The 27,881-nt window shown below is 35.6% G+C and overlaps 1 protein-coding gene across 3 annotated transcripts in view; it reads right to left on the bottom strand.

Moving 5' to 3' along the window:
• FAF1 (Fas associated factor 1) overlaps positions 1-27,881 on the bottom strand; it is a 245,287-nt gene that overhangs the window by 169,546 nt on the left and 47,860 nt on the right. For all 3 annotated transcript variants that reach the window (XM_087719689.1, XM_087719688.1, XM_087719690.1), the window contains exons 4-7: positions 27,641-27,846; positions 22,395-22,486; positions 17,908-17,999; positions 9,954-10,059 (exon numbers count right to left, since the gene is read on the bottom strand). In XM_087719689.1, the coding sequence (XP_087575815.1) occupies positions 9,954-10,059; positions 17,908-17,999; positions 22,395-22,486; positions 27,641-27,846 (496 nt within the window). The remainder of the gene's footprint in view (positions 1-9,953; positions 10,060-17,907; positions 18,000-22,394; positions 22,487-27,640; positions 27,847-27,881) is intronic.

Genomic DNA, 27,881 nt, shown 5'->3' with positions numbered 1-27,881 from the left:
TGGACGTGTCCCGCTGTATGGCTGGCGCGGCGGCATGCATTTTAAAGTGCCGGTGCGCCTTCCGGCCATATAACGGAACATGTCCTGCTGTATGGCTGGCGCGGTGGCATGCACTTTAAAGTGCCGGCACGCCTTCCGGTCATAAAGCAAAATGTGTCCGCTCTATGGAGGACAGGCGCGCCGGCACTTTAAGGTGCATGCTGCCACGCAGGCCATTCAGCAGGACCACGTCCCACTCTATGGTGAGTCACGGCGGCATGGCTTTAAAAAATAAAGTGCCAGCCCGCACGCCAGAAGAGGCGGGTAAAACACACACACACACACGAATTACTTATAATAATACAAATTACAATTACTTACAAATTACAATAATTTTGAATTCCTCCCCTCTCCCTCCGACCCAGGACCCACATACCTTTTCCAGCTGTGTCACAGAGGATTTCAACTCTCCTCTTGTCTGCCATGATGAAAAAGTAAAAAATGTAAAAAGAAAAAGGCAAGGTCAGGCTGGGTTAGCTGCTGCCAGAGTCCCCAATGGATGACTCTGCTTAATTTTTTTTAAAAAGCCTCTAAAAAAGTGCCCTGTGCAGGAGGAGACGAGAGAACCACGTGCTTCCTTTGCATAAGGAATTTTTCGCCTTTTAACCCTTGCTTAACTCTGCTGAAGTGATCATAAAGATTGACTAAAGGAGGCACGTGGTTCTCTCGTCTCTTCCTGCAGTTAAGCACTAAGCAGTCATCCACTGTGACTCTGGCAGCAACTACCTCAGCCTTTTTCCTTTTAAATTTGTTTATCTTTTTCATGATGACAGTGGTGAGGCCCTGCCTCCCCTGCCAGCCCGTCACTGAGTATAAGGCCATGATAGCAGAGTTCGGATAGCTAAAGAGCCTCCACAAAGAAGAGGGCGTCAACCTATTCTCCAAAGCACCTGAAGGCAGAAGAAGCAATGGATGGAAAGTAATCAAGGAGAGAACCAACCAAGAAATAAGGAGAAATTTCCTGACACTTACAACAATTAACCAGTTGAATGGCTTGCTTGCCTTCAGAAATTGTGGGTGCCCCATTACTGGAGATTTTCAAGAAGAGATTAGACAATTATTTGTCTGAAATGGTATAAGGCCTTCCATTTGAGCAAGGTATTGTATTCTATAAATTTTAACGTGACTCTTGCTCAATCTATGAATCTATCAGGATATCAACAAAATGCAGGTTTTACTAAAACAATTACTATATAGAGTTGAAAGGAGATCACTGATGCCTCAGCAATGGATTGCTGATATGTGCTTCTTGTCAACATTTGGATTTTTTTTTTTTACAAAAGAGGAAGTGTTAGCAAGAAGGGTTTCAAGCAATACAATCAACAGTTTTGGAGCTGTTCTGCTTAAAACATAATTTCTAGTCATCTTTTTCCTTTTTTAATTACTATGCTTACCAATTTTGAGGTTGTGTTGATCCTTTAATGCTGCTATGGGTTTTTTGTTGACTTTTTTTAGCTGATTAGTTTAGGAAAAGAGAAAAAAGAATAGAATAGATAATTCCTGGATTTTTTTTTATGACAGAGATGTGCTTCTCTTCTCAGCTGATTACAGTGGTACCTAAAGGTTTGTGAATGGTTTTGAATTGTCAATATTTCTGCATAAATATGAATTAAAATGTGATCTGTTCTCCACACAAGTTCTAAAACTAGATCAAGAGAAACAAAACAAACAAACAAATAGATAAATATAATTGTTCATTAATTAAGGAAAGTGATTTAAAATTACATCTTTGTGTGTGGCAAAAGAATGTGAAACTCTGCTTTCAGTTATCGGTGTGCTACCCATGGACAGCAATAACTGCAACTGAACATTTTTGATAAAGTTTGATTTGTCCTGCATATTTTGCTTGGAGGAATATGAGCCTGTTCCTCCTTACAAAATTGCTTCAATTCAGGGATGTTGGTGGGCTTCCTTGCATGAACTGCCCACTTCACAACATTTTTATAAGATTAAGGTCAGGATTCTGACTTGGCCATTTGAAAACATTAACTTTCTTCTGTTTTAACCATTCTTTGGTTGTACAAATTGTGCACTTTGGACTGTTGATTTGCCACACAACTTCCTCTTGTGCTTCAATTCACAGACAGATATCTTGACCTTCTTCTATAGAATATGCTAGTACAATTCAGAATTCATAGTTCCATCAATCATGGCAAGGTATCCTGGTCCAGAAGCAATAAAGTATGCCCAAACCATGATACCTCACCACCATGTTTCACAGATGGGAGAAGGTACTTTGCTGGAATGCAGTGTTTGTCTTTCACCAAATGCAATGCTTCTCATGCAAGCCCCAAAAGTTTTAGTTTGGTGTCATCTGCCAATTGTAGAAAAGTAGCAATATTCTTTTTGGAGAGTAGCAGTTTTCTTCTTGAAACCCTACCCTGCGCATCATTGCTGTTGGTGTACTCCTGATGGTGGTCTCATGAACATTGACATTCACTAATGAAATAAAGCCTTTAGTTCCTTAGATGTTTTTTTGAGACCTCCTGGAGTAATGCATTCCTTGTACTCCTTGCTCTTGCTGTGATCTTGGTTGGCTGGTATTTCTGAGAAGGATAACAATGTTGTTGGATTTTTATGAAAGAAAGAAAGAAAAGGAAGGAAGGAAGGGTGAGGGAGGAAAGAAAGAGAAAGAAAGAAATAAAAGAAAGAAAGAGGGAGGGAGGAAAGAAAGAAAGAAAGAAAGAAAGAAAGAAAGAAAGAAAGAAAGAAAGAAAGAAAGAAAGAAAGAAAGAAAGAAAGAAAGAAAGGTTTATTGGTCACCCATATTACCTTAGGGTAACTCTGGGCAGATTACACACATAAAAATAAAAAGTGTACAAAAATAAAAAATATATATAAAAATAAAATACTACACAAAGCTAAATACAGAACCCAACTAAAAAAATTGGCGAGTGGGTGCTGGATGGAAGGGGAGACAGAATGAATTGCCTACGTTTGTACACAATCTGCCTGACAGTGAACTTCTGGAGTCCAAACACTTTTGAAATACATATTTAGCCTGGTAAACATCAACAAATGTTTTTGGAGACCCTCAGAAATCTCCATTGTCCCTTCCCCATACCTTCCAAGATCAGATCTTGAGAGGGAATACCCAAAATTATGTTCTTTAAATAAGGCAAGACTTCCCACACTCACCATCTGATTATCAATCCAATGACTGAAATATATGACATTAATTTCCCCTTCAAATGAATTTATAATCCCAGAGGTTCACCAACTTTTGCCATAAATGTTTTTTACTCATATTTTAAATTAGAAACGCTTTATCAAGTTTTAGGACTTATATGGAGAACAGATCATGCTTTAGGTCATTTATGCAGTACTATTGAAAATTCAAAAGGGTTCACAAACTTTTAAGCACCATTGTAGCCCTCAATTTATAGTAATACTGAAAGGGTGATTGCATTTCCTTTCAACAACTGCTGTAGAATTTGCCAAATCAGTGTCCATATTAACCCCTCAAAATATAAATATCCAGATTCTAGATGAAAGGCTAAAGGGTCAATTTGACAGTGTAGAATTTTTTGTTTGCTTTTAATTTAAATTTATTGGCTGCATAATTCTAGTAGATTTTGGGTGACCCACAAAACTAAAAACAAAACAAAAACATAAATTTCTAGAACTATAGGAGAGACAGTTCTGTTTTTTAACTCTGTGTTGGGTAATAAATTTTTGCAATAAGCTTTCTAACTGTGGTCTGCTATAAAGATTCTGCTGAGGGTCAGGAAATGTACTCTGCAGAAAAAAATTATTATTTTAAGATTATATTATTGCTTTGGGAATCTCCTATTACTATAGAAGCAAATTCTTCTATATCAAGTGTGGAAGCCTGAGCAAGGTATTAGGCAGCATGACCTAGTCATGCCCAATCATTTGCTGGACATGATTATGTCATGCTGTCCAGCATCTTGCTCAAGCTTAATCTGCCTAATCAGGACAACTTCAACAAATCATTGATTTTCCATGTCAAATGCTGAACTTTTGATTATGATCACAGATTCTCCAACATAATTCCTACAATTTAGAAAAGTGACCAATCTTGGAAGAATTATTATTATTCAAATCCTATCAAAGAATCACCAAAAGTTACTTATATTCTTTATGATATCTTGGGAAAAATAGAGTCCTAGTGATGTCAGTCTCTTCAGGTGGCCATTATCATTACCTGGTACTTACCAAGTCTTCATTGGGGAACAATGCCTGGTTTCTCTAGGAGTGTTAAGCTTGTTAATTCTCATTACCTAGTACTTGCTGCTTTTCAAGATCATATCTAGTATATTTAAAATAGCCTTCCTCAATCTAGTTTCATCAAGATGTTTTGGACTTTAGATTTAGAAGGCAATCCAACTACAAAATGACTCTGCGTGTCTTACATAATTTTAAAAAAGGAAAACAATTAAAAAGAAAAGTACATGTGCCCCTGGATGAAACATACAATACATGAAAAAAGTCTGCCAGGGACGCAGTAACTCCCTTAACACAAGGCTTGGGAGCATAGCCATTTTTAAAAATTTGTTGAACTCTTTTAGGAGTTATACAGATTTCTGGGACATCGTATTCCCAAGGGCAGGATACATGACAGAGAAGGAATGCTTGCTTCCAAGGTCCCACTGGATGACATTGCTTGATAGAAAGTATTCAGAGCACCACCTTGCTCAATTTTACTTGGCAAGCAGAAACCACGGGGGACAGCCACAAAATAATCTCCACCCATGCTGTTTCTAGAATCTCTAAGCAATTTAGCATAACTGAACTCAACATGACTTATTTTGGATTATAGTCCCATAATATATACAACAAAATGCATACCAAAATAGACTCTTTTAACTTTCAATATAAGTATCTCAGTTGAAAACTATAAGTAAACAGAGACTTCTTCAGCTACACATTCACGTCCTCTTAAGGCTGATTAAAAAGTGGTAAAACTAACTTTTTACCCCATTTTAACAAGACGATTTGACAGTATGCTGAAGTGAGTACATTTATAGAAATCAACTAGTTTGACCAAACACATATTTTTCATATCTTGGAGACTTATGTACTAATTATATCCATCATAAAGTAAATATCAACTAACACTAGGACTATTGTGTTAAATTCATTTGTTTGTTCATTCATTACAACTGCTCATCTCATTTCAGTGACATTTGGTGACTCACAACAATTAAAACAATATCCAAACTACAAAACAATAAAAACGTAAAAACATACAACCACCAACAAAACAGCAATAACACAGAAATATTCATAATAGTGATGTGTCAGCAACGCATAATTGCAAGTGCAGGAAAAAAACTTTTCTAGAGGGAAAACGTTTATTACCCAATATTCTTTGTGATTCTTAGAACCAAAATATTAGTCATACTGCCCTAAAGCAGGCTCTGAAACATAATTTGAGATTGCCTCTAAAACATAATTCCTTCTGAGATGATGATGGATTCTCTATATGCTCTGGAGGATGTTATCAATCTCTTCTCTTTCTCTTAGTGGTCATCTCATCGAAGCAATCCAAAGAGTTTCTAGAAATAAATAATGCTTCCAGGCAGAGAATGTAAATCAGGGGTCCACAACCCCCCCCCTTGGCCACAGCCCCCTACTGTTTCAAACCAGGCTGCACTGGTGATGGGCAAGTGCGTGCACAAAGCTCCACTTGCATGAGTGGCAGGCAGGCACATGTACGGGAAGTTCCACTTGCATAAGCAGTGACTCCTTGCACTTGTGTGTGAAGCTCCACTCATGTGAGTGGAGGATCCTTGAGTGCAGGGTGCTTGTGCTCATATGTGAAGCTCCACTTGCGCAAGTGGAGGGTGCAAGCACAAGAGCTCTCCATTCGTGCAAGTGGAGCTTTGTGCATGAGAGCAAGCACCCTCTGCTCACATGTGAAGCTTTGTTTGTGAAATGTGTTTTTTAATATTATTTAATGCATACCAGCTTTTGTAGAGCTGCAAACTATGTTAGTAGTAATCTTAAAGGAAGCTGCCAATTTCAGGCGCAGTACAATATGTCTTATACTTTATATAGTTTCCCTGGTCCTTTACTTTTTTGATTCTCAAAAAAATCTGAGTAAAAATGTACCAATTCAATTTCAATCAAAACATCTTTATAAAACATGCTTATGGGATTGTCCGACTGATTTTAGAGCTATTCCTACTTTTATTGCTATTAAAAATTATTGCTCTACAAATCACTGTGGAATATCTATGTTAACACAAATAATTTAGCTGCAGCTAAATCATTTTATAATGTCAGTAGGCAAATGTGCACTTAAAAAAAGAGGGATTCTTATTATTTAGGTTATATTATATTAAAATGTTAAATCTACTTAGAATGTTTATGCATGTCCAATTGAATTTTGTGTCATAGAAAGGCAAACATTAAGCATAGCATTCATTGCCAGTCTTGCATCGCTGATGTAAGTGATAACTTATCTTTTGCGCCAAGGTTGACGTAAGTGATAAGGCTGTATATCAAGGTCACCAGCTTCTTATTCTAATGGCAGGGAAATGGGCTTTATTTCTGCACCACCATAATTTAAAGGCTGCAACAGAATCAAAGAAACTAGTCGCGCCGGTTCAAATTTGTTAATAATAATACATTACAGCAATACTTTTTATGCCCAAGGGAATAATTTAATGCCTCACATAGGTTTGGGAATGGTGGTATTAAATAACTATTTTGAAAAAGCTTTTAAATGTTTTAAAATCAAATCTCATTAAAACTGTTCTGAAGTCCCATTTCATAAACTTTTGTATTCGTGTTTTAAAAATTTATCACTAATGAATTGTGGAATCTAAACTATTTTTTTAAAGAAACAAAATTGTCCTTGATAAATTATTTCATCTAAGTCACTTATATAATAGAACAGATCTGTGATAAAATTTAATCTGCAATATAGCCAGCAGAATTAATGTTTAGTAATAACTTTTACATTCTTTAACCTATTTAAATTCCATTTCAGAAAAGGCTCACAAAGGGGATGATACCCTGCATAATGAGTTATGTTTTAAATTTTGTTATACCAGTAGAAGAGAAGATAATAAAAACTAATACCACAAAAAAATTGTTCAAATTCAGTCCATCTTAAAACTGGCTGATGTATGGGGGGAAGGTGAGAAAGAATATAGGATGACATGAATATAATATGTGGATTCAATTTTGAATTAGAAATCTGTACTATACTAAACTTGAAAGATTTCCCAAACACAAAAGCATCCATCAACAGGTATCTGAATTTTCACCTAGTTTCATATTTGAATTCAGCATCAGCTACGAAGTCTACAAAGTCAGTATGTCATCCATAATACTACTATCTTAGTTCTCCTTTGTTATAATTATTTGAAAACAAATGGTTGCTGCCTTTTTGTTTATACTTCCATAGACCAAACTCAACTTCTTATTCTTTACTGTCTTCTTTTTAATACCTTTTCATTTTATTAGGAATTGACTTGAAATGAGCAAAATAATGTTATTTTTATTAACTCAGCTCACTTGTTCATTGCAAAATGTTTATAACACCATTTTTGTTTGGAAAAGACAAGAAAAAATATGTATTAGTACTGTTTGCAAGCACTGCAGCAATACAATAGTGTAAATAAAAAAAACAGAAAGATGGTTTATCATATAGTTGTGGTAAGACCTGAAACATTTCTGGAATATTAAGTGTTTCTTTTAATAATTTATGCAGGCATTTTGAATCTTTCTGCATAGGCTATTAGGTGCAAGTAGATTGCGTTAATGCTGCTTAAACATTTCAACTTGTCAGTATGGCTAACTCGATTTGCAAAATATTTGCAGTATTTCCCATCGAAACAGTAATAAAGGTAAAATAAATATATGCCACTGCTTTATAATCACTGAGCATTAATGAATATTTTATATCTTTTAAAATCTCACTGTTTAATTTTAAGGGATGAAATTAAGTCTTTTTACGGAATATGCCAATTATCTGCATATCAAACAATAACTCAGCTATTATACTTCTTTTTGTTAAGACACAGGAAGCTAATTTGAAAATACTGGGTAGCATTTTGGAAAAATAATTGAATAGACCTTCCTGCCCTCTGGTGGTTGACAAGTGAAAATTGCCCATAAAATTAAATTACTACTGATTTAGTACACATAACTTCCTAATTTTTTAAAAATATTTAAATGAAAGGAAGAAATTTTAGAACTAACTTCAGAAAGTGAGGGTTAGTACATGGTCAGTTTAACAGTTCAGTCAAAGATGAAATTCAGTTTTTGAATTGAAAGAAAATACAACTAATAATTTAGACTCATTCTGCACATAAACACCTCTCAAAATTCTACATCATAAATAGTTTATGATGGAGTAGATCCACTCTGAGTATCATGGTGTTATTTTCTGGAGAATGCACTGTTATTTAGTTTCAACTAATGAGCAGTTTGGCCATACTGTCTCATAAAATTTGTAATAAAGCTAAACTTATCAGCACTACTAATATTTTAACCTGTTGCCCCTGAAATTAATGACAGATATTTACTAAAAGTGGACAAGATTCTTGTTCAAATTTTCAAGGCCTGTGTAATTTCATTTTATATTTAGCAATGGGGGTCAATTTTATGCGAGACAATTTTACGGGCCTTGGATAAATAGAGCAATCATGTCTATTTGATATTTAGCAAAATTGATTTTCATCCAAATTTGAAATGCTGGTATTTTTTGCAAAACAATTTTCCATTTGTAACTTACATAACAAGCAGCTGTAGTTGTACTACAAATAACATATGTTGCAATTAACTGGTTATATTGGTGTGTATGTATAATGTATAATGTATATACATACATGTATGTGTGTGTTATAATATATAGGTTGTTGAGGGGCTTCAAGATGTATATATGTATGTATGTATGTATGTATGTATGTACGTACATATGTATGTATATAACTACTTAGGTAATGATTTTATATAAAGAACTACATAAGATACAAAAGTTATTTTAGCCAATAGGTTCATATTCTTCATGCTGATCTTAGTAAGAGTCAAATAAATGAAAGGAGGCTAATATTCAAACCATTCTTTTAGCTATCCCATTCCAGCATCAACTCCTATGAACGAAGCATGCTGCTAATACTGTAACAACACAAATATAAGTATTGATAGTATTTTAAAAAGTGATAATAATATAGATCTTTTCACACATGCATTGGCTTCTTGAGAGGCAAGCCACTGTGTTAAATGAGGATGGGAGATATTTCATACAATAATAAAAGAAAGAAAGAAAGATACTCCCATTTGGAATCCTTGTGTATATAGTAGGTTGGAATTAGTAAGCAAAAAAAAAAACCCTTCAAAAATCTGATTGCTCAATTTTTGATATACAACAAGGTTATGACAATATTGAATTTTTAGTTAAAGGCAATTTACTACTTTAGGAAGTGAATCTGTCTTTTCAGGACGAATTAGCAAGGAACTCTTCTTTGCAACATCACCCCTTGGTGGCTGTTTTATAGAATGACAATGAAATTGTTTCTAAACAGAAATCATTTTTCTGCAAACCCACTCCTAATCAAGATTATGACAACTAGCAATGCAACTGATGCAAGAAATACCTAAGAATATAAGAAAACTGTGTATAATTTTAAATAAAGGAAGAAGAATCTCTATCAGACAGCCCTACCTCACCTTCGGGGAAGCTTTTTAATACTCTAAGGCATCATGCTCACAAACAAACAACCGCTTTGGGGTAAAATTAATGCAAATGTTATATGTGGGTTACACCATCTGATGTACCTACAGTAATCTTTCATCATCCACTTAATTAAAAGCTAAAAACCTAATAATGAAACATGAAAGGAAGTATGCAGCCTGAATACATAAGCCCTCTTTAACAAAGCTGACACTAGTTATAATGAGCGACATTTATTCTTCAGCTGCGAGACAGAGCTCACCTCCTGAATGGTACTGCTTCCTGAGAAGTTGAGGTTGTACTCCCGCTGGACTTCTCGATGGGTGACGATCAGCATGAAGTTTTGATTTAATGATTCCTGCAGGGCACTGAAAGGGTTGAAAGAAAAACAAGAATATCAGGAGTGAACATGTTCTAACTTGCTTTACATTTAGCTGTAAAACCCCAGGAGTACCCTAAACTCTGCAGAGACAGGTCCAGGCACAATGTTATCATTTTCTTTTTTGTTCTTAAAGACAAGGAAGCAACTGGAGAATGACCAAGGGAGCTGACCTGTTAACTCTTTCTAAGGTAGTTGAGGGTCTCAAGCTATATTTCAACTCTTTAGAATTTTTGCAACACCGTTCTTACTGCAATTTTTGCAATACTGTATGTACACAGAGACACAATATCAATCTGTCTTATATACAACACACTCATATTAAGAGACCTCTACACTTTAAATTAAGTTCAAATTAAAAGCTTTGATGATGCTTACACTGTTTACATACACACAGATAATTATCCATTCATGTGTCAAGTTTGTGTATGTATGTGACAGCTATGCTTTTTGGCTAAGCATGGCAAATGTTTATAACTGCTATCCAATTAGTTGCCAGTAAGCATGCGGAAAATTCAAGGATTCACTGATTATCTCAGGAAACACCAAATTAATTTGACTCTATTTCACCTCCTAATTTCATATTGACAACCAACTGTTCATCTTTCGAAGACAATCTGGGAGAAACCAGAAATTATAAAATAATAAATCTCAGTTCTCAGAAATAGTAGGAATACTCATTTTTTTTCTTTCTAATTATGGACATTACTGTCTCATAAATTATGCCAAAAACAAGATAAGTCAATTGTTAGATATTCTTGATTTGGATAAATGTTAGAAATAATTACGTAACTGTCCTTTGTTTGAACTATTTATTAATCTCGGTAAATATAGACTAATAAAACAATAGATTCCAAAAAGCCCTAGTGAGTGGGAAGTATTTCAGTTCGGCCAGAAGGTTCAAAATTACTCATATCAATTTATCAGCTCAGCAACCCATATTAAATTCCATGCTGTTCCAGAGAGTCTCTCAACCTACAGAAGAAAGGACTAGATGGGAATAAGGAGACAAAAATCATTTATGTATTTCATATAAACCATGTTCCCCTCCCTATATCATCTCGGAAAACTGTTGTTACTGATAGAACAGAACTGATAGGGCAAGCCACTAACGTATAAAAACCCCATTCCCCTCTAGCATAGTGATATTACCTAGTTTGGTAATGAAATGTCTGTAAGAAAACAACCAAGCTGAAAGAACACCAAGGATCCCAAAGCTGTGCTTAGAAAATCAAAGCACATACATTCAACTGTACTTTCAACATACCTCTGGTCCGTTACACTACTGTGAAATTTCTTTCCATAGTTTTTTCATGTTATGGAAGAGAACATCAGTCAGCCAGGATTATAGGAAGACATTTTATTCAGCTTCTAATAAACTGTTATTTTCATTCTGGCAAAGAATGATGCACTATTTGATTTAAGTTTATTTCAGTATTATTGCACACCCAAATTGTTTGAAATTGAGGTAGGGGAATCTCAGGCAGCACAATTCTATACATGTTTACTTGGAAGTAAATTGCATTGTTCTCATTTGAATATACTCAGAAATTACTGTCCATAAGATTGCTGCCTAAATGTGATACAAAATGGTTTAGTCAACAAAATATATTTAAAGTTCACAATAACACATTTTCCAACGTAAGTTCTGGTGATGTAAAGCAAAACAATAATTGGTTCTTTACAGCGTTACATCAATACACATTATTCTCATTAGAAAACCTAACAAATTAGATCAGACTCTAATTTGCTTGATAAAAATCTACAAGTATATTGGCCAATGTAATATTGTAATATTCCAATGAAACAAATCGTTAAATCAGGTACTTCTTAATCAGAGTTCATTGAATATTAAATTCAAGTATTTAGAATATTTTTAGTATCTATATTCTTGAGAATAATCACCATTGACAATGGATACATACACCTACTGGTGAAATAGATAGAGATATCCACGTGCATGCAGACACACATATATGCACAATTATACATTAAGAAATGTATAATTCAGAATTTCAGTAAAATTATACTTATTAATTACCTTATTTTAACCACTTTTTTCTACTGAAGTACTAAACATTTGAAAGCACTTAGTTATTAACAAGTATAGTATTGAAACTTACTGAAGTTAGCTTCTGGAGGCACCAGGCCTGAAGATGACGAATGAGACTTCGTCGAAACGTCGCCAAGACATCTCCAATTTTACGCGGGAGAAAACCCGAATAACTAGAGACCTACTTACTGAAGTTAGTTTCAATAAGATTTTTTTGTTGGACAGTAAGTCTCACAGACAAACTATTCCATGTAATTATTTCCTTCATTATCTTTGGTCCAATAAAAATATATTTTCTGAACTTTCTACTTGCATTTTACAGCCATTAAAATCTTCAGATATTGAGTTAAATTTAGCAACAAATCATATTTTGAGCTGCAGATTTTTAACTTTTGTAGCCTAGTTTTCTCATTTCATCTCATTCCCACCCCACCCCCCAAATAATGAAAAATATTTAGCTGTGCATCTATTTATATGACTGGCAGTTTAGAGCTAACTTATGCTCTTACTCTTCTATTAAAACGCTCCTTCCTCCATGTGTTGATACTGTATGAGATTATCTTTATGGATCAGAAATAGAGAATCTTGCACAATTGCGGCAAAACTGTGAAGTGATGATTTCAATATGCTTCTCCATGGCTTGCTTAAAAAAAACCCTGAATTCTATCTGAAATAATGTTGACCTCTGGAGAATCAAAAGACAAAAATTGTTTAAACTTAAGTTGAGGATTCAATAGAAGAATTGTTTCCTCCTTTCCTCTCTACATGAAAGTATCTTTTTCATCATCTCTTATAGTAGCACAATCAGTAAGCCTGGTACCCTATTTTTTCTCTCTAAAAAATAAGATGTTTATTAAGACACCTTCTGAAATTGTATGGAAGATAGTACAAAGAACTACAAGGCATTTCATTAGAAGCCACATTTGGCTTCTCAAAGAAAATTATTTTATATAGCCTACATTTTTAAATTAATATTTAGTGTAATACAATCGTGTGTGTATGTGTGTGTGTGTGTGTGTGAGAGAGAGAGAGAGAGAGGGAGGGAGGGAGGGAGGGAGGGAGGGAGGGAGGGAGGGAGGGAGGGAATTATTTTGAGTTCAATGGATTTTAATCTAGGCAATTAGAATATACTACATTATTATTCCAGTTTAATCCCACAGAGAGCCTCTTCATGAATTTCAGTAGAACAATATCCATTATTCATCATATCAATTCATTTTTCTTACCAAACATCTACATTTTAACAAAATATCATGAAACATAATAATTAACATTTCTATTGCAAACATTCAGATTTATACAAGCTCATGTCGCCAGTCATCCAAATGTGCTGTAATTACAGTTTATTTACACTAAAACAAAATATGAAGTCACTATGTAAATGTAATGTTTGTTGAAGCTAATGCAGCAAGCAATAGCAAATTAGTTTAAAACAGCAATCACTCAGAAAGCTTTTGTTTACTTTATATCCTGAATGCTAAACTATTCCGTGGGACTAATTCATAGTCACTTCTCTTGTGACTATATAAATTAAATAAATTAAATAAATATATAAATTTAGAAGAACTGACCTGGATTTATGTAAGTTTATTTCGCCTAAGGAAATAAACCCAAATTCTATGTTTTTTCAACTGCTGGAATATATTAGCCTCTACAATGTAAAGTTGTTTTTATTTCAAAAGCAGTTCTTTTCAGTTTTGAAAGTAGATCATTCATTATCCATCAGGGCATACTATTGTTCAAGAATTATTTTTTAAAAATCCTTCCTCTGCTGCATGCAATCTTGGGATACTACCAATGTTTAATTTAGAGCAGGGGTGTCAAACTCGTGGGCCACACAGGCCACACCCACCCCAGCTCTGCAAAGGGGGAAAACATCATGAAATGTCACATGACAGCAACGTGACACGGCAAGTTTGTCACCTGTAATTTAGAGTATCTGAGCATTTATTAAAATTTACAACTGAATGCAGTAAAAACCAGTAAGGAAAGTTTAACTTTGTATAGAAAACTCCAAACCATCAGCCTATGAAAATTAAAAATATGGTAATATTTCATATGATACATAAACAATGCTAAAACCACAGTTAATGTAATAAATGGTCTAGAAACAATACTGAAATGCCTAGTGAATAAAAAGGTATTTCAATACAAGTACATCCTACATGTACCAAAATGCATGTAAATAACCACATCAAAACTCTCCAACTGCCAAATATTCACCTTGTCAAACTGCTGATAAGACAATTCAACTAGGATCACATGCAAAAAAAACCATTTTAAACCTCTTACTTTCCCTTTAATTTGAATTTGAAAAGAGTAAGTTTTGTGCCATGGTATGTTGCTAAAACAATTGATTAGTAGGCCGAATCATGTTATAATTTGAGTAAATGTTATACTGTCTTTAGTTAATGACCTCTAATCAAGTTGTCATTTTTTGCTTTGCATTCACACTTCTTTCCAAACTGCTTTAGCTTCAGAATACTCACAACTCTCTGTCTTTCATACAAATGAGAGAACTGGCTGCAGGCACAGACTTCATTTCATGGGATCTTAAAATTTATTAAATGTTCTTACTCCATCAAGTCCTATAGATTTGTAACTGTATTTCATCTTGTACCACAAATTTTCTAAAACAACAATTTTTATTATTGCCAATTTCAATAATCATGCTTTGTCAAATATAATTGGAGAAGCTATGAACGCAAAACATAACTATAAAAAATTGTTGGTTCTGTTGAAATAATTTGGAATATGAAATAATATGAAACGATTTCTGCATGGCTTATGCTCTTTATTTTACTTGTAAAACAAAATAAGAATCCTTAGCCCAACCAGTTTAGAAAATGTAGGATGAAAAGAGCTGGAAGAGATCTTACAATTAAAATGGGGCATTGATTCTTACCTGATACGCCCCTTCTCCAGGCAGGTGGACACAGCAGCCATGCATGGGTTAACTCATCCAGTAAACAATAGGACTGAGTCTACCAAAATGATAAATAATTTGGGAGAGACAGGGGCCGACTCTAAGCAACGGTACGATGATACTTTTGCCAGTGGACAGTCCTTTTGGACCTGAACCGTCTCGAAGAGACGGTGACAAGGAAGAGTATGTCTTGCTGATCTCAGGGACATCGCAAAGTCCCTGATTGATCCAAGAGAATCTCTTCTTGCCGGCGACAGAAGCGCAGCCAAAAGCTGCTGAAGTTGGGACAGCTCCGCAACGGGAGGAAAGCAGAAAGAGAAAGTGTGTCCATCTGGTGAGGAAATTTTATTGTTATAAAAGAGACTGCCCCCCCCAAAAAATCAAAGCTAAATTAAACTTGCAAAGAAAAGAAAATAAGTGGCGAAATTAAGCTATATTGGACAGTGTGTTATCCTTTTTTTTTTCATTTTCTTTTATGGATGGAAGGTTTGCAAATATTTCCTACTTTTTAAAGTGAAAGTATTGGTTTTACTTCTTCTATTTCTTTTTTTACCTATGGATTAAATCTTTTTCTTTATTTTTATAATATTGGTTTGGATGGGTTTTTTCTCTTTATTTTGCTCCATTTAAGAATATTGTTTCTTTTAAGTCTGGAATATAAAGAAGATATAAAAGGAATATAAAGAGGGTAGTAACATCAGAGGGAAAAGAAGTTAGACTGCCACTTGGAGGTTGGAGGTGGAGTCCTGGAAATATTGCTTTCTCTTTTTTCTCTTTGATCATTTTGACTTTGCACTTCAAAGGCTTCAGCTTGTTAACAGAAGAGGTAAGAGAAGAGCATGGGTTGTTTATACAGGTGCTCTTTGGATGCTTCTTTGACAGCTGGAGAGAAGTGAAAACAAAACCTTGTTTTGAAACTAGAGTGGCAGTGTTTACTAGTTGGAAGAATGGCACAACACCAAAAAGAAACCATAACATTACAACAGATTATGTTTGAAATTCAAAAATTATTAGAAACAACAGAGGGAATTGAGAAGAGATTGGAAAATATACATTGTAATGCAGCAAAATTCGATGGAAAAATTGAATATATACAGCAAATGGAAAAAGTGGAGATTAGAGTCCTAAAAACCCAAGGGAAAAATGAACAAAGAGGCAAGATAATTGTGGATACTGACAGTGAATTGAGTGTGGTTGGAGATGGAAAGAGTGGAACATGGAAAGGGAAGATAGATGGAAAGGAACTCTACCCCAGATTTAAAGGTATAGAAGAAGAAAAAAGAGAAGAACTGATGGATTCAAGGAGAGAAACTTTGACAAAATCACTAGTGATAACCAAAGGTAAGCAGATGAAAGAAGCTGATGGAGGGTCTCGAGATTTTACAAGATATGTAAAAAGCAACAAGTTGTGAAGAGAAGTCCACACAAATTTGATTAAGGAAATAACAGAAGACTAATTCCACAAATGGCAAAAGACATAAGACTGCACTATTACTGGAAAGACACAGGTTGAGATATGAAAACTAATAACAAAATATTAGTCAAATTTAGTTAAAATTAGAGCATTATGTTAAAAATGAAGTGATAATGGATATAGTTAGATAAATAATTGATAATGATAACAATGTACACATATGTATTGGTTTGATAAGAGGAAATTTGGTATAAATTCTAAATGGTGATCATGAAAGGAAGTTTAGAAACTCTGTTATGTATGAAAGCTTATTTTTTTTTAAAAAAAAAAGAATAAGTCAAATTTAGTTAAACTAAGACCCCACCCAAAAAAATGAAATGACGGATATTATTAAATAAATGATTGATGATGATAATAATGTAATATTTGTATTGACATGATAAAAGGGAAATTGGATATAAATTGTAAACAGTGATTAAGAAAGGAGGTCTAGAAACTTTGTTATTAAACATAATTAATTTTTATTTAGAAAGATGTAATGTTGCTGGATTATATTGAAAATAGATAACGGAATGCCATCATGTGGTTTTGCTTTAAATTTTGGAATACTTTACATAAAGGGATGTAAAAACAATTATAGTCATGAAGATTGAGGTATGATGATAGTAATATATATATAAATATATTTGATTTAAAATATATAACTTGATATGAATTGTAGATGATGACTGTGTAAGGGTTGCACGAAAGCTCTTTGTAACCAATTGATACACTCTTTACAATTTGTAATGGAAGATATTTTTGTGGTATTTGTTGTGTTTTGTCTCTTTGTGTTTATCAAAAATAAAAAAATTATAAAAAAAACAAAACGATAAATAATTTGGAATGTGAAATAATTTCTGCATGGCTTATGCTCTGTTATTTTACTTGTAAAACAAAATAAGAATCCTTAGCCCAACCAGTTTAGAAAATGTAGGATGAAAAGAGCTGGAAGAGCTCATACAATTAAAATTCCCTGTTCTAAAAGCAGGGTTATCATCTCTACTACTAACTACCTCTCATCAATTTACTCCATCCATACCTCTCAATTTACTCCTGGAACAAAGCTTAAAAATCTAATAATAGCAGTCTTTGAAAAATTCTCATTTAAAATCTATTACACACACTATCCTTTGCATATACAGTAGAACCTCTGGTCACAAACACTTCTGACCATGACCAAATTGGTTTCCCCTTCCAAGCCATTTTTTTTGTAAGTGCCAAATTTCCAAAATTAGGTTTGAGTCACAACCAAATCGGGTTGCGACCAAAGTTATGGAATTAATTATGGTCATGACTAGAGGTTCAACTGTATATGGTTTAAAGATAGTAAAATTTGGATAACCTCAAATATGCCATTTACATGAAGCCCTATATTTTACACTCACTTTTATTTGTGACTTACCCTGGCAAACTTGATGAAGATGGTGGTGGCAAGTCGGGCGTTAGGACATACAGGTTGTTGTTTTTGGGCAAGTGTAGAGTTTTTAGAATAGTCTGCAAGAAAAAAAATATTTAGAATTTAGAATGTTTCTATGAGGGTGTGAATCTGAAATGTAAAGCCAAACTGAGGCAAAATTATATGTCATTAGCAACCACAATTCTATGAGTTAAAAAAAAGACAAGAGAGGAAGAACAATTAATAAAAAGCACAACCGGAATCTTATTGAATCCTGATGAAAATCTTTCCCCCACACACAAACAAAAATCCCACTGATAGTAATAATTGGTAATATTTAAACATTTTGTTCAGTCTTGCCCTTAGTGGGTTTCATTGCAATACAACTACATATAACACATAAGGTACAATTTAAAATTCTGCCAGTCAACAAGCTTTCTTCTATTATCAAAGAAATCAACAAACTTTCTTCTATCACTAATATCTGTATTAATTTCCGAAGAAACACAGCAGCCCTTCTTTATTGTGAAAAGTCTTACAGTCATGAAGCTAATTAATATTGGGTGGCATTTGTAATATAAAAAATATTCACAATGATTCATTCTAGTCTTCAATACCAGCATCTAAATGATGCTGCTGATCTATCAACTGAATCTCCCAAGAAAACCAAACAGGAAACACAACCAGGAGAGCTAATTATATTGTTATAAGGCTAATTTAACAGAATCTTATTTTATTTTTGTTCGTTTGTTTATTTTTTCTCATTTATGAACCACCAATCTTCCTCAGAGAAACATCAAAAAACATAAAAAAACATAAAAATGCAAAAATAGTATATAAAAATTACAATGTTAATATTAAAATTTCAATTCAATTTCAAAATTAAAATTTTCAGGCGGAAAGAATAATTAAGCCCTGTTAAAAGTTAATTAAAAAGACAAATGGGGGGACTCTCAGGGCATCAACCAGTTTCATAGCAGAGCCATATTTTAACTCCTTTATGGAGGGCTAAGAAAGTGGGGCACTGCCCCACTTTGGGGGGGGAGGGAAACTATCTTGCAAATCGAAAGGTACAAATCTCCTGCTGTCACTTTTAACCATCAGATTAATTAGGACAAGACCTTCCTAAATTTCTTTCTCTGATCATTAATCCACTAGGAGCTCCCTCCTCTCTTGTCTGATACTTTCCTAGGATACATCTCTTCCCCTCATCTTTCACCATTACACTTGGTAAGACCATGTGGCTTTGGGCTTTAGGGCCTTCTGGACCTTGGATCTTCCCATGTTTAGTACTGGATGGGGCTGCTCTGCTCCCAACAGACCTGGTATGCAATTTGGGGATCCTTCCAGGGGAGAGGGCAGTTGGGAAGGCCCTGGGAGAGACCACTGCAGGAAATTGGGCTGCAGGCACAGAGTTAAAATCCAGAATGTTTTAGTTCCATTCCTTTGTCCACAGGATGGGGTTCCAGGAACAGTGTTGCAGGAGTTACTGAGTTGCAGGAACAGTGTTAAAATCTTCAGCAAAAGCACCCTTTCTGAGGCCACTGTAATTTTGAGTGGTTGTTAAATACTAGTCATAAATTGAGAAATGCCTGTAATTTTCCAGATTCTAGGCTTGATTTGTAAAGCTCTCCATAAATATTAATCCTGTGAATCAGGGGTGGGTTTCTGCCGGCATTACTGCCAGTTCAGTGTGCTCGTGCACAGTTGCCTATAAATAGGTCTGTGCATGCGCAGAACATTTTAAAAGGTCAAAAAAAGATGTTGCAGCAACCGGGGAACCGGTTTGGGGGCATGGTGAGCATGCCGTCCCCATCGGTTCGGAGACCCAGTTGCCATTTCCACTACCGGTTCCACTGAACCAGTGCAAACTGGTAGGAACACACCTCTGCTCTGAATCCTCAAGGGCTTCTACAGCAAGTTCAGTTTTTATCAAAAACACAAAATATATAGTGACACAAGCTCCGCCCTTTATGAACTTGCATGCAGTGTCACAATGAACAGACTAAAGGTCTGCGCAGTTTCCACTGCAAGACAAATGTTGCCATTTGCCTTCTCTGCAGATAGCCATGCAAACCCACCTACTCTGTTCACTTAATGGGAAACTGCCACCTTAGATATCTGAGAACCATCTGGCCCTTGGGTCAAAAAAGTTTGTTCGGACTATCCGGATCCCAGATCTCTGACAACAATTCCACTGTTAGACCTGTTTTACATTTCATCTGGAGATCCCAAAGACTGAACCCAAGCTCTTCCACATATAAATATGTCTCCTCTGCCATCCTTTTATATAGCAAATTAATTGTATGTTGCATGTCACTGGTGGAGATATATAGTGGTGCTGCACCTTCATGCATGATTTATGAATCATAAATCCAAAGGCACTTCAGAGATAATCAAGTTTCCCCACAACCACTATCTCACGGTGGAACATAAATACAGCACTGATAACAAAATGCCATTCAGTTTCTACTTCAATAAATCAATTTATTTCAGTAAATGATACACTGGAAAAGATAAATCTTGATTATTATATTACCAGAACCAAGGCAATATGACTACAACTTAATCTTCATTATTTTCGGGGGGGGTTTCCCTGTCTTTTTTTTCTCATATATAACGAGGTGGCACATTTATCAATACTCCTTCCTCCTACTATTTCCCCCACAACAACAACCCTGTGAAGTGAAGTGAGTCTGGCTGAGGGAGAATGATGGCCCAAAATCACCCAGCTGGTTTTTCATGCTTAAACAGTCTCCCGGTTTCTAGGCCAGCATCTTAACCACTGCACCAAACTGGATCTCAATGTTACTTAATGCTTCTTTTAAAAACGGGCATGTTACACCGCTGCTTCTTTTCTTCAGAGGAAAGGTGGGATCATCAGAAAATAATCAGGAACACTCAGTTGCACACAAAGTGCTAAGAAGTGCTCCGTTTCAATTTATATGGAATATACGTGGGAAATGCCATTCAGGAGATGGGTGGGATGCCATTTTATGACTGTTGTGACAGAGTTATTTATAAGTGGGTATCAGTTGACCAAAGCCTATGATTGTAAAGAAGGTAATGTCATGTTATATGACCTGGGCTTTTTTTGCAGTTTGTGGAACCCAAAGAAGTGGAAAGAGTTATCTGTCACCTATGCCCTGGATCCATGTCTTTCTGACTACTTCAGGCAGCTAGATGGGACAGCAATGGATGGATCAAGGTGGTTGTTAATGTTTCTTTGAGGGAGAGGGTGATGCTTCCTGCTTTGAATAAAATGCTTATATGCCCATTCTTGAGGAAAACATTCCTGTATCCAGCTGGTTTTGATGACTTCTGTCCCTTTTTCTTTAATATTCTTTCCACAGAAATATATGCTACCATTCATAAACAGCTGAGGAACAGCTAGTTAATGTGCTTTCAGTTTCAGTTGGCAGTTTATGAATATCCAATCTTGGATTTTATCATAGGTTCTATTTTTGTTTTCCTTTTGTGGTTCATTTTTGTTTTAATATTGGTTTGGATTTAATTATTACTTTTGTAATAATTAATAATAATATAATAAAGTCTTTGAGATGGCGGCAGATTATATACTGTTGATAAATAAACGAGTACCATATAAATGGCGTAGATAAAAGAAGTATTTATAATGAGATAGAGAAATCTTTCTATTGCTACTTGGAACAGGAACTAAAGAAAGCTGTAAGTAGACAACTGAAAAGATCTGTTTCCTATAAGTTTTTTGTAATCACTAATTTAAAATAAATAAATAAATAAATAAATAAATAAATAAATAAATAAATAAATAAATGGGAAATCTTCTGTTTTTACACAGTGTACAGGTAGTTCTTGTAACAGTGACTGTTCAAAGTTACATCACTAAAAAAGTGACATAACTATTTTTCATATTTGTGGCCATTGCAGCATCTCAGGTAACATGATCAAAATCCAGACACTTGACAATTGATTTACATTTATGAGAGCTGCAGTGTCCTGTGATCACCTTTTGTGACCTTCTGACAAGGAAAGTCAATGGGTGAATCAGATTCACTTAACAATAATTATTAACTTAACAACTGCAATGATTCATTTAACAACTGTAGCAAAAAAGGTCATAAACTGAGGCAAAACTCACTTAACAAATGTCTCATTTAGCAACATAAATATTGGGCTCAATTGTGGTCATAAGTCAAGGACCATCTGTATATCTTGTGTGTGTGAGACCATCAGAAGGTGCCATGTCATCCTTATTAGGAATTTTCAGATACAGAATATTAAAAGAATATTAAAATTCCTTGCAATTGAAGGAACAGCATATACTGCCCTAAATATTGTCCAAGTTAACTACTGTCAAAGTTAAATGTTATCCTTGTAAATATTGTGCCTTCATTGTACAAGCAACTGTGCCTTTAATCCAGAATATTTTAGACATTGTTGACATATCAGCATTAATTGGCAAAAATGGTCCATGGGGGGGGGGGAATCCTGTAACAAATATAAAAACTTACACTATCATCTACATCTCCAGTCTTCCAGCCCTTTAGCAATATTTTTGATGCAGGAATCTGAAGCTCATTTTCTAAAATATGTTTGATCTCTCCTGGAAAAACAAAAACAAAGGCGACTCATCAAAAAACATTTCTGCTTTTTCTGATTTATTTTTATAAAGCATAGGCAAAATAAAATCTAAGCATCTCAAGCATTACTCAATCAATATATTTTAAATGTATGTCTTTAAATATCAGTTTATCTCCATAAACGTATATATAATAACATTAAAAATGGAACACTGAAAAAATGTTTAGGATATAAAGAAGAGAAATGAAAAATAATAATAGATTTTACTTGAAATGCCATTGAATTTTGATATTGTTTTTCCCACTTTATGTAAAAAGGATTAAAGGAATTCAGATTTCATTTCTAAATTAAAACAAATGGATCTTTTGATATGTCAAACTCAAAAATATGGCAGGGGTGTCAAACTCGATTTCACTGAGGGCTGTATCAGGTTTTGTTTGACATTGGTGGGCCATGGTGGACATTGTCAGGGTGGGCATGGCCTACTCGACATCACTCATATCAGGGGCACCTGTGGTGGCCAAGTGCTTGGGTAGCACTCCCCTCAGACCCTCCCTCACTCCCATTATAATCTCCTTACTTCCTCCCTTCACTCTCTTCTTTTTCCTTCCTTCTTCCTTTTCCTTTCTTCCCTTCCCTTATTTTTCCTTCCTTGCTCTCTTCCCATCTTTCCTTTTCGTTCCTCTTTTTCTTTCTCCTTTCCTCTCCTTTCTTGCATGCTCAAATGCAACAGGGGAAACATTTCTTCTTTTGTCTTGTTTATTTTGCTAGCCCTCTGCCTGTAAAAATGGAGCTCTGGCAGGCCGCGCATGCCCCAGGTCCCATTTTTGGCCATGATGGCTTCCTGCAGCCCTCTGCCAATGAAAACGGAGCCTGTTCCCCCATCCTCCAAGCTCCATTTTTGCTGGTAGAGGAACTACAGACCAGTCCTTTGCTGTTTCCAGGATGGCCCCATGGGCCAGATCTAAGCACCCCACAGGCCGGATCCAGTCCATGGGCCTTGAGTTTGACACATGGTTTAGGGTATATAATTTGCACTAGAAGTTTGCTTTCTATGATATATAGCAATAGCAGTTAGACTTATATACCGCTTCATAGGGCTTTCAGCCCTCTCTAAGCGGTTTACAGAGTCAGCATATCACCCCCACAGTCTGGGTCCTCATTTCACCCACCTCAGAAGGATGGAAGGCTGAGTCAACCTTGAGCCGGTGAGATTAGAACTGCTGAACTGCAGATAACAGTCAGCTGAAGTGGCCTGCAGTACTGCACCCTAACCACTGCGCCACCTTGGCTCTTGTGATGCCAGTAATGGCGAAACTTTTCAGCACCAAGTGCCAAAAAGGTCGCATGGAAATATTATGTGTGCGCGCATGCTCATCAGGACTGCAGTCCAGAAAAGCCAAACTTCCATGTTCTGGCGTGCATGCATGCCTGATGATCAGCTGGTCAGAGCACATGCGTACACCTGTTTTCGGCATTGCCGCGCAGGTGAAGGGATCACGCTCTGGAAAAACTGAACTTCCGGGTTCTGGCACACATGTGCACCCGACAATCAGCTGGCCAGTGCACATGCGCACATGAAGGACAGCTGATCGTCGCACCTGGATGTGCACCAGAAACCCAAAAGACAAACAGGCAAGGCCGCACATGCTGGGCAACATGGCTTTGTGTGCCACTTTGGGCACATGTGCCATAGGTTCAATAGCAATAGCAATAGCAGTTAGACTTATATACCGCTTCATAGGGCTTTTAGCCCTCTCTAAGCGGTTTACAGAGTCAGCATATCGCCCCCACAATCTGGGTCCTCATTTTACCCACCTCAGAAGGATGGAAGGCTGAGTCAACCCTGAGCCGGTGAGATTTGAACCGCTGAATTGCAGATAGCAGTCAGCTGAAGTGGCCTGCAGTACTGGACTCTACCAACTGCGCCACCTCACCATCATGGATATATGCTTTGGGCTCTAAAAACCTTCCTAAATTGTTTGAAATGTTTAAAATTTACACATAATATAAATACTAATTTTCCATATTAGCTAACAGCTACTTATTGAGACCAAATGCTTTTTCACCTTGATATATTCCACAATGAGATTCTTTCTTTCCCATAGTTGCTATTTCAGAAGTTTGAAGAAGGTATGTGAGGACTGACTCTTGACTTTTCTACATAAATGGATTCCGTTCCATCACTAAAATGTGGTCCTCAATATCACTCACATAGAATGTTAATTAACTGTTTTGATTGCTGTTAACAGAGCTAAAGGCTAAATTAGAGTAGAATTCTTTCCTTAAAAATCTTTCCATTTCTCTTCCAGATCAAAATTACTGTTTTGATTTTAAGCTCTACAATTTATTAGTTTCTTCAAAGCCATTTTCAAGCACTGTATAATGTGTGAATTGATTCTGAACAAGAGACAGATGGAAGGGATTAAAACACTATTGAAACACTAATGAAAGTATGGTCTTAGCTTAGTAAAAAGTGAAATTTAGGACATCAAAATAGAATGCAGTCTGGTGGGGGTTTTTTTACCCTTATCTCAATATATATTTATTTTTTTCATATAAATCAACATAACCTGCTTAACCCCAAAGAGATACTGTGACTAATGTTCATATATATTTTCTCTTTATAATATATTTCCACATATAGAAAACTACTTCAGATGATTATGGAATTATGAGCAAAATCTCTAGAGATATCAATATTTTATATAGTTCTCTGGAAAACTTTTTTCAGAAGGAAAAATGCATAACTTGTTGACATGATACATATATTTCAGAAGGTATCATATTTCACCCTTTCATTCATGTCAACACAATTGTCTCTTAAACCCTGCTACTTCTAGAAAATTAATCATCGACTTCTATTAAAAAAAATCTCTCAAAATATAAAAATCCCCTGCCTGATTAAAAATGAGCATCTTATTAATCTATCAGCTAAAGTGATCTTAAAAACATCAATATCATTTTCTCATTTGGAGTTGTGCGAAATCAAAACTGAGACTGAGAACTTGAATTTCAACCAATCTCAAAAACAAGACACAACCCAGTGAAGAATTGAGCATAACAATGGATATGAAGTGAATAGCCAAACAAATAAAGTACCTGCTTAGCAAATAAAACATATACTTGCCACTAGGTGTCACTCTTTGATTATATATTACATACGGTACTCTTTCCCCCCCCCCTTTTTTTTAAACAGTTCTGGGCAAACGCTTGCCACAATATGCCTATGGTTTTTTTATTGCATTTTAAAACTAAATACCCGATCCAAAGTCCCTCTTTGACAGAGATGGATGGTTCAGAAATGTGAAATATGAATAAACTAGACACACACTTATTTTAAAAGGAAACATTTGTTTGATATCACTAATCATACAGAGTGGGCAAAACTGTTTTAAACAAACATAGTGGTATCTTGGTACTCATTGTTAATTGGTTCTGGGAGGCATGATGAGTACCAAAACCAATGAATACCAAACAAATTTTTCCCAGAAGGAATTATACTGAATCACAAGGCAGCTGATACTAACAAGTTCTAGCTTATGTGTTGAGTACCAAAAAAACGATGAGTACCAGGACAATTTTTCAAGTCAAAATGTGTTGAGTACCAAATTCGATGAGTTTCAAAGCAGTTGAGCACCAAGGTACCACTGTAATAAAGTTACATCTTCTTTCTACCTAATTGTCCTAGCAAGCAAAATAATATATAAGTAATGTGAGATTAATAGATAGGAAAACTAGATGCTGCGATTCGTAACATTAATTCCAGCACAACAAACACTCTGTCTGAAAAGTGTAATGGAACAGTTTACAGCCTAATAGAAATCACTACATTTTGTAAATCAATGACTCCATGATGACTTTATAATGAGGGCAGAATTCCCTTTTCTTTCTGTCAAGATGATATTTCTCTTAATTCTGGCACCACTTCAAGCACAACATTTTGCAATCTTTAAACTGAATTTAAAAGCATACATGCTCTATGATTCTAACCTGTATAACAGAGATATTATACACTGCATTAACCTGGGTTCTGGTAACTTTGATCATTATTTTGTCCCATCATACAATTATTAATTCATATACTTAAAGAACTCAAGCATGTTTTTCCCTAGTCCTTGTTTTCCTAGACTAACACTAACTTTAATTTTACCAGTACTGCTTTTATAGATCTCCTCCCTCCCCTCCAAAGAAACATATCAGACTTCAGATAACGAATGGCTGAATAAATTTCTACTCTTTCAGAAATTAGATAACAAAAAGATAAAGCTGTAGAGCTATTAATTTATTTAAAAGATTAATATAACTGCCCATCTTTTTAACATAACCTGGCCAGCTCAGACAGTAATAAAAGATTCCACCACAAAACCACGTTCGACTAAAGGGCGCTCGACGAAACCGCGTAGCTGACGTCATCACAGCGCGACAACAGCGCAGAGAAAAAAGCACGCTGTAAACGCTAAGCCTAAAATTAACCCCTAAACCTAAACCTAACCCCCCTAAACCTAATCCTAAACCTAACCCTAAACCTAACCCTTAACCTAACCCTAAACCTAACCCTAAACCTAACCCTTAACCTAACCCTAAACCTAACCCTAACCCTTAACCTAACCGTAAACCTAACCCTAACCCTTAACCTAACCCTAAACCTAACCCTAAACCTAACTTGAATCGGCTTGCTTTCAAAGCACTATTTAAAGCGCCCTTCTTTCTCCGCGCTCACTGTTGTCGCCCTGTTGATGACGTCAGCGACGCACTTTAATCGGGTGCGCTTTAATCGAGCGCGGTTTTGTCGTGCCACGTAATAAAACACTATAAACAATTTTTAAAAGCATAAAAACCACCCCAACCACCAACCAAAAGCTAGATAAATTGCTTCCTTGCAGAAAAAAAAAATGTCATGTGAACAAACACCTCGGTATTACAGAACACACAGAGATCACCCTCAGGGTGAAATTATAAAACTTCTCCTGCCCTTTCAAGTCAATGGACTTTTGGCGCTGCTTTTCCCAAGCTTGAGATCGGAATGCACCTGTTGTGTGTTTACAAATCAGTTCTCCCTGGGCTTATTAGAGCTCTGCCAATTTCAGCTCTTACACATATTTATATTATAGTTGGTAGATAAACTTGATACTTAGTTTGGTCTTGGTTTTTTTTCCCTTCAGTAGTTTCTTACCAACTGTAGAACTGTCTTCAAGCACCACATCCACATTTCGATCTCTGTATTCCACTCTGAAGTCAAGCATTCGTGGTTGTCTTTCCACTATTTGTCGGGATGGCACTACGGGACGAAATGCAGAAGAGGAGGATGATGCTGAAGATGACGAAGGATGACTAGCAGGACCATAGGCAGGCCTTTGTAAAGATTCTCCACTATATTCACTGAAAAACATATCAGTTTGGTGTCAAATTTCCCA

Source organism: Thamnophis sirtalis, unplaced genomic scaffold, assembly GCF_051295495.1.
Source record: "Thamnophis sirtalis isolate CommonGarterSnake01/CBP01778 unplaced genomic scaffold, rThaSir2_p1.2 scaffold_7, whole genome shotgun sequence".
In the NCBI taxonomy this organism is placed as follows: Eukaryota; Metazoa; Chordata; class Lepidosauria; order Squamata; family Natricidae; genus Thamnophis; species Thamnophis sirtalis.
Note: the sequence above shows the minus strand (reverse complement) of the source record. Positions and strands in the feature narration are given on the sequence as shown.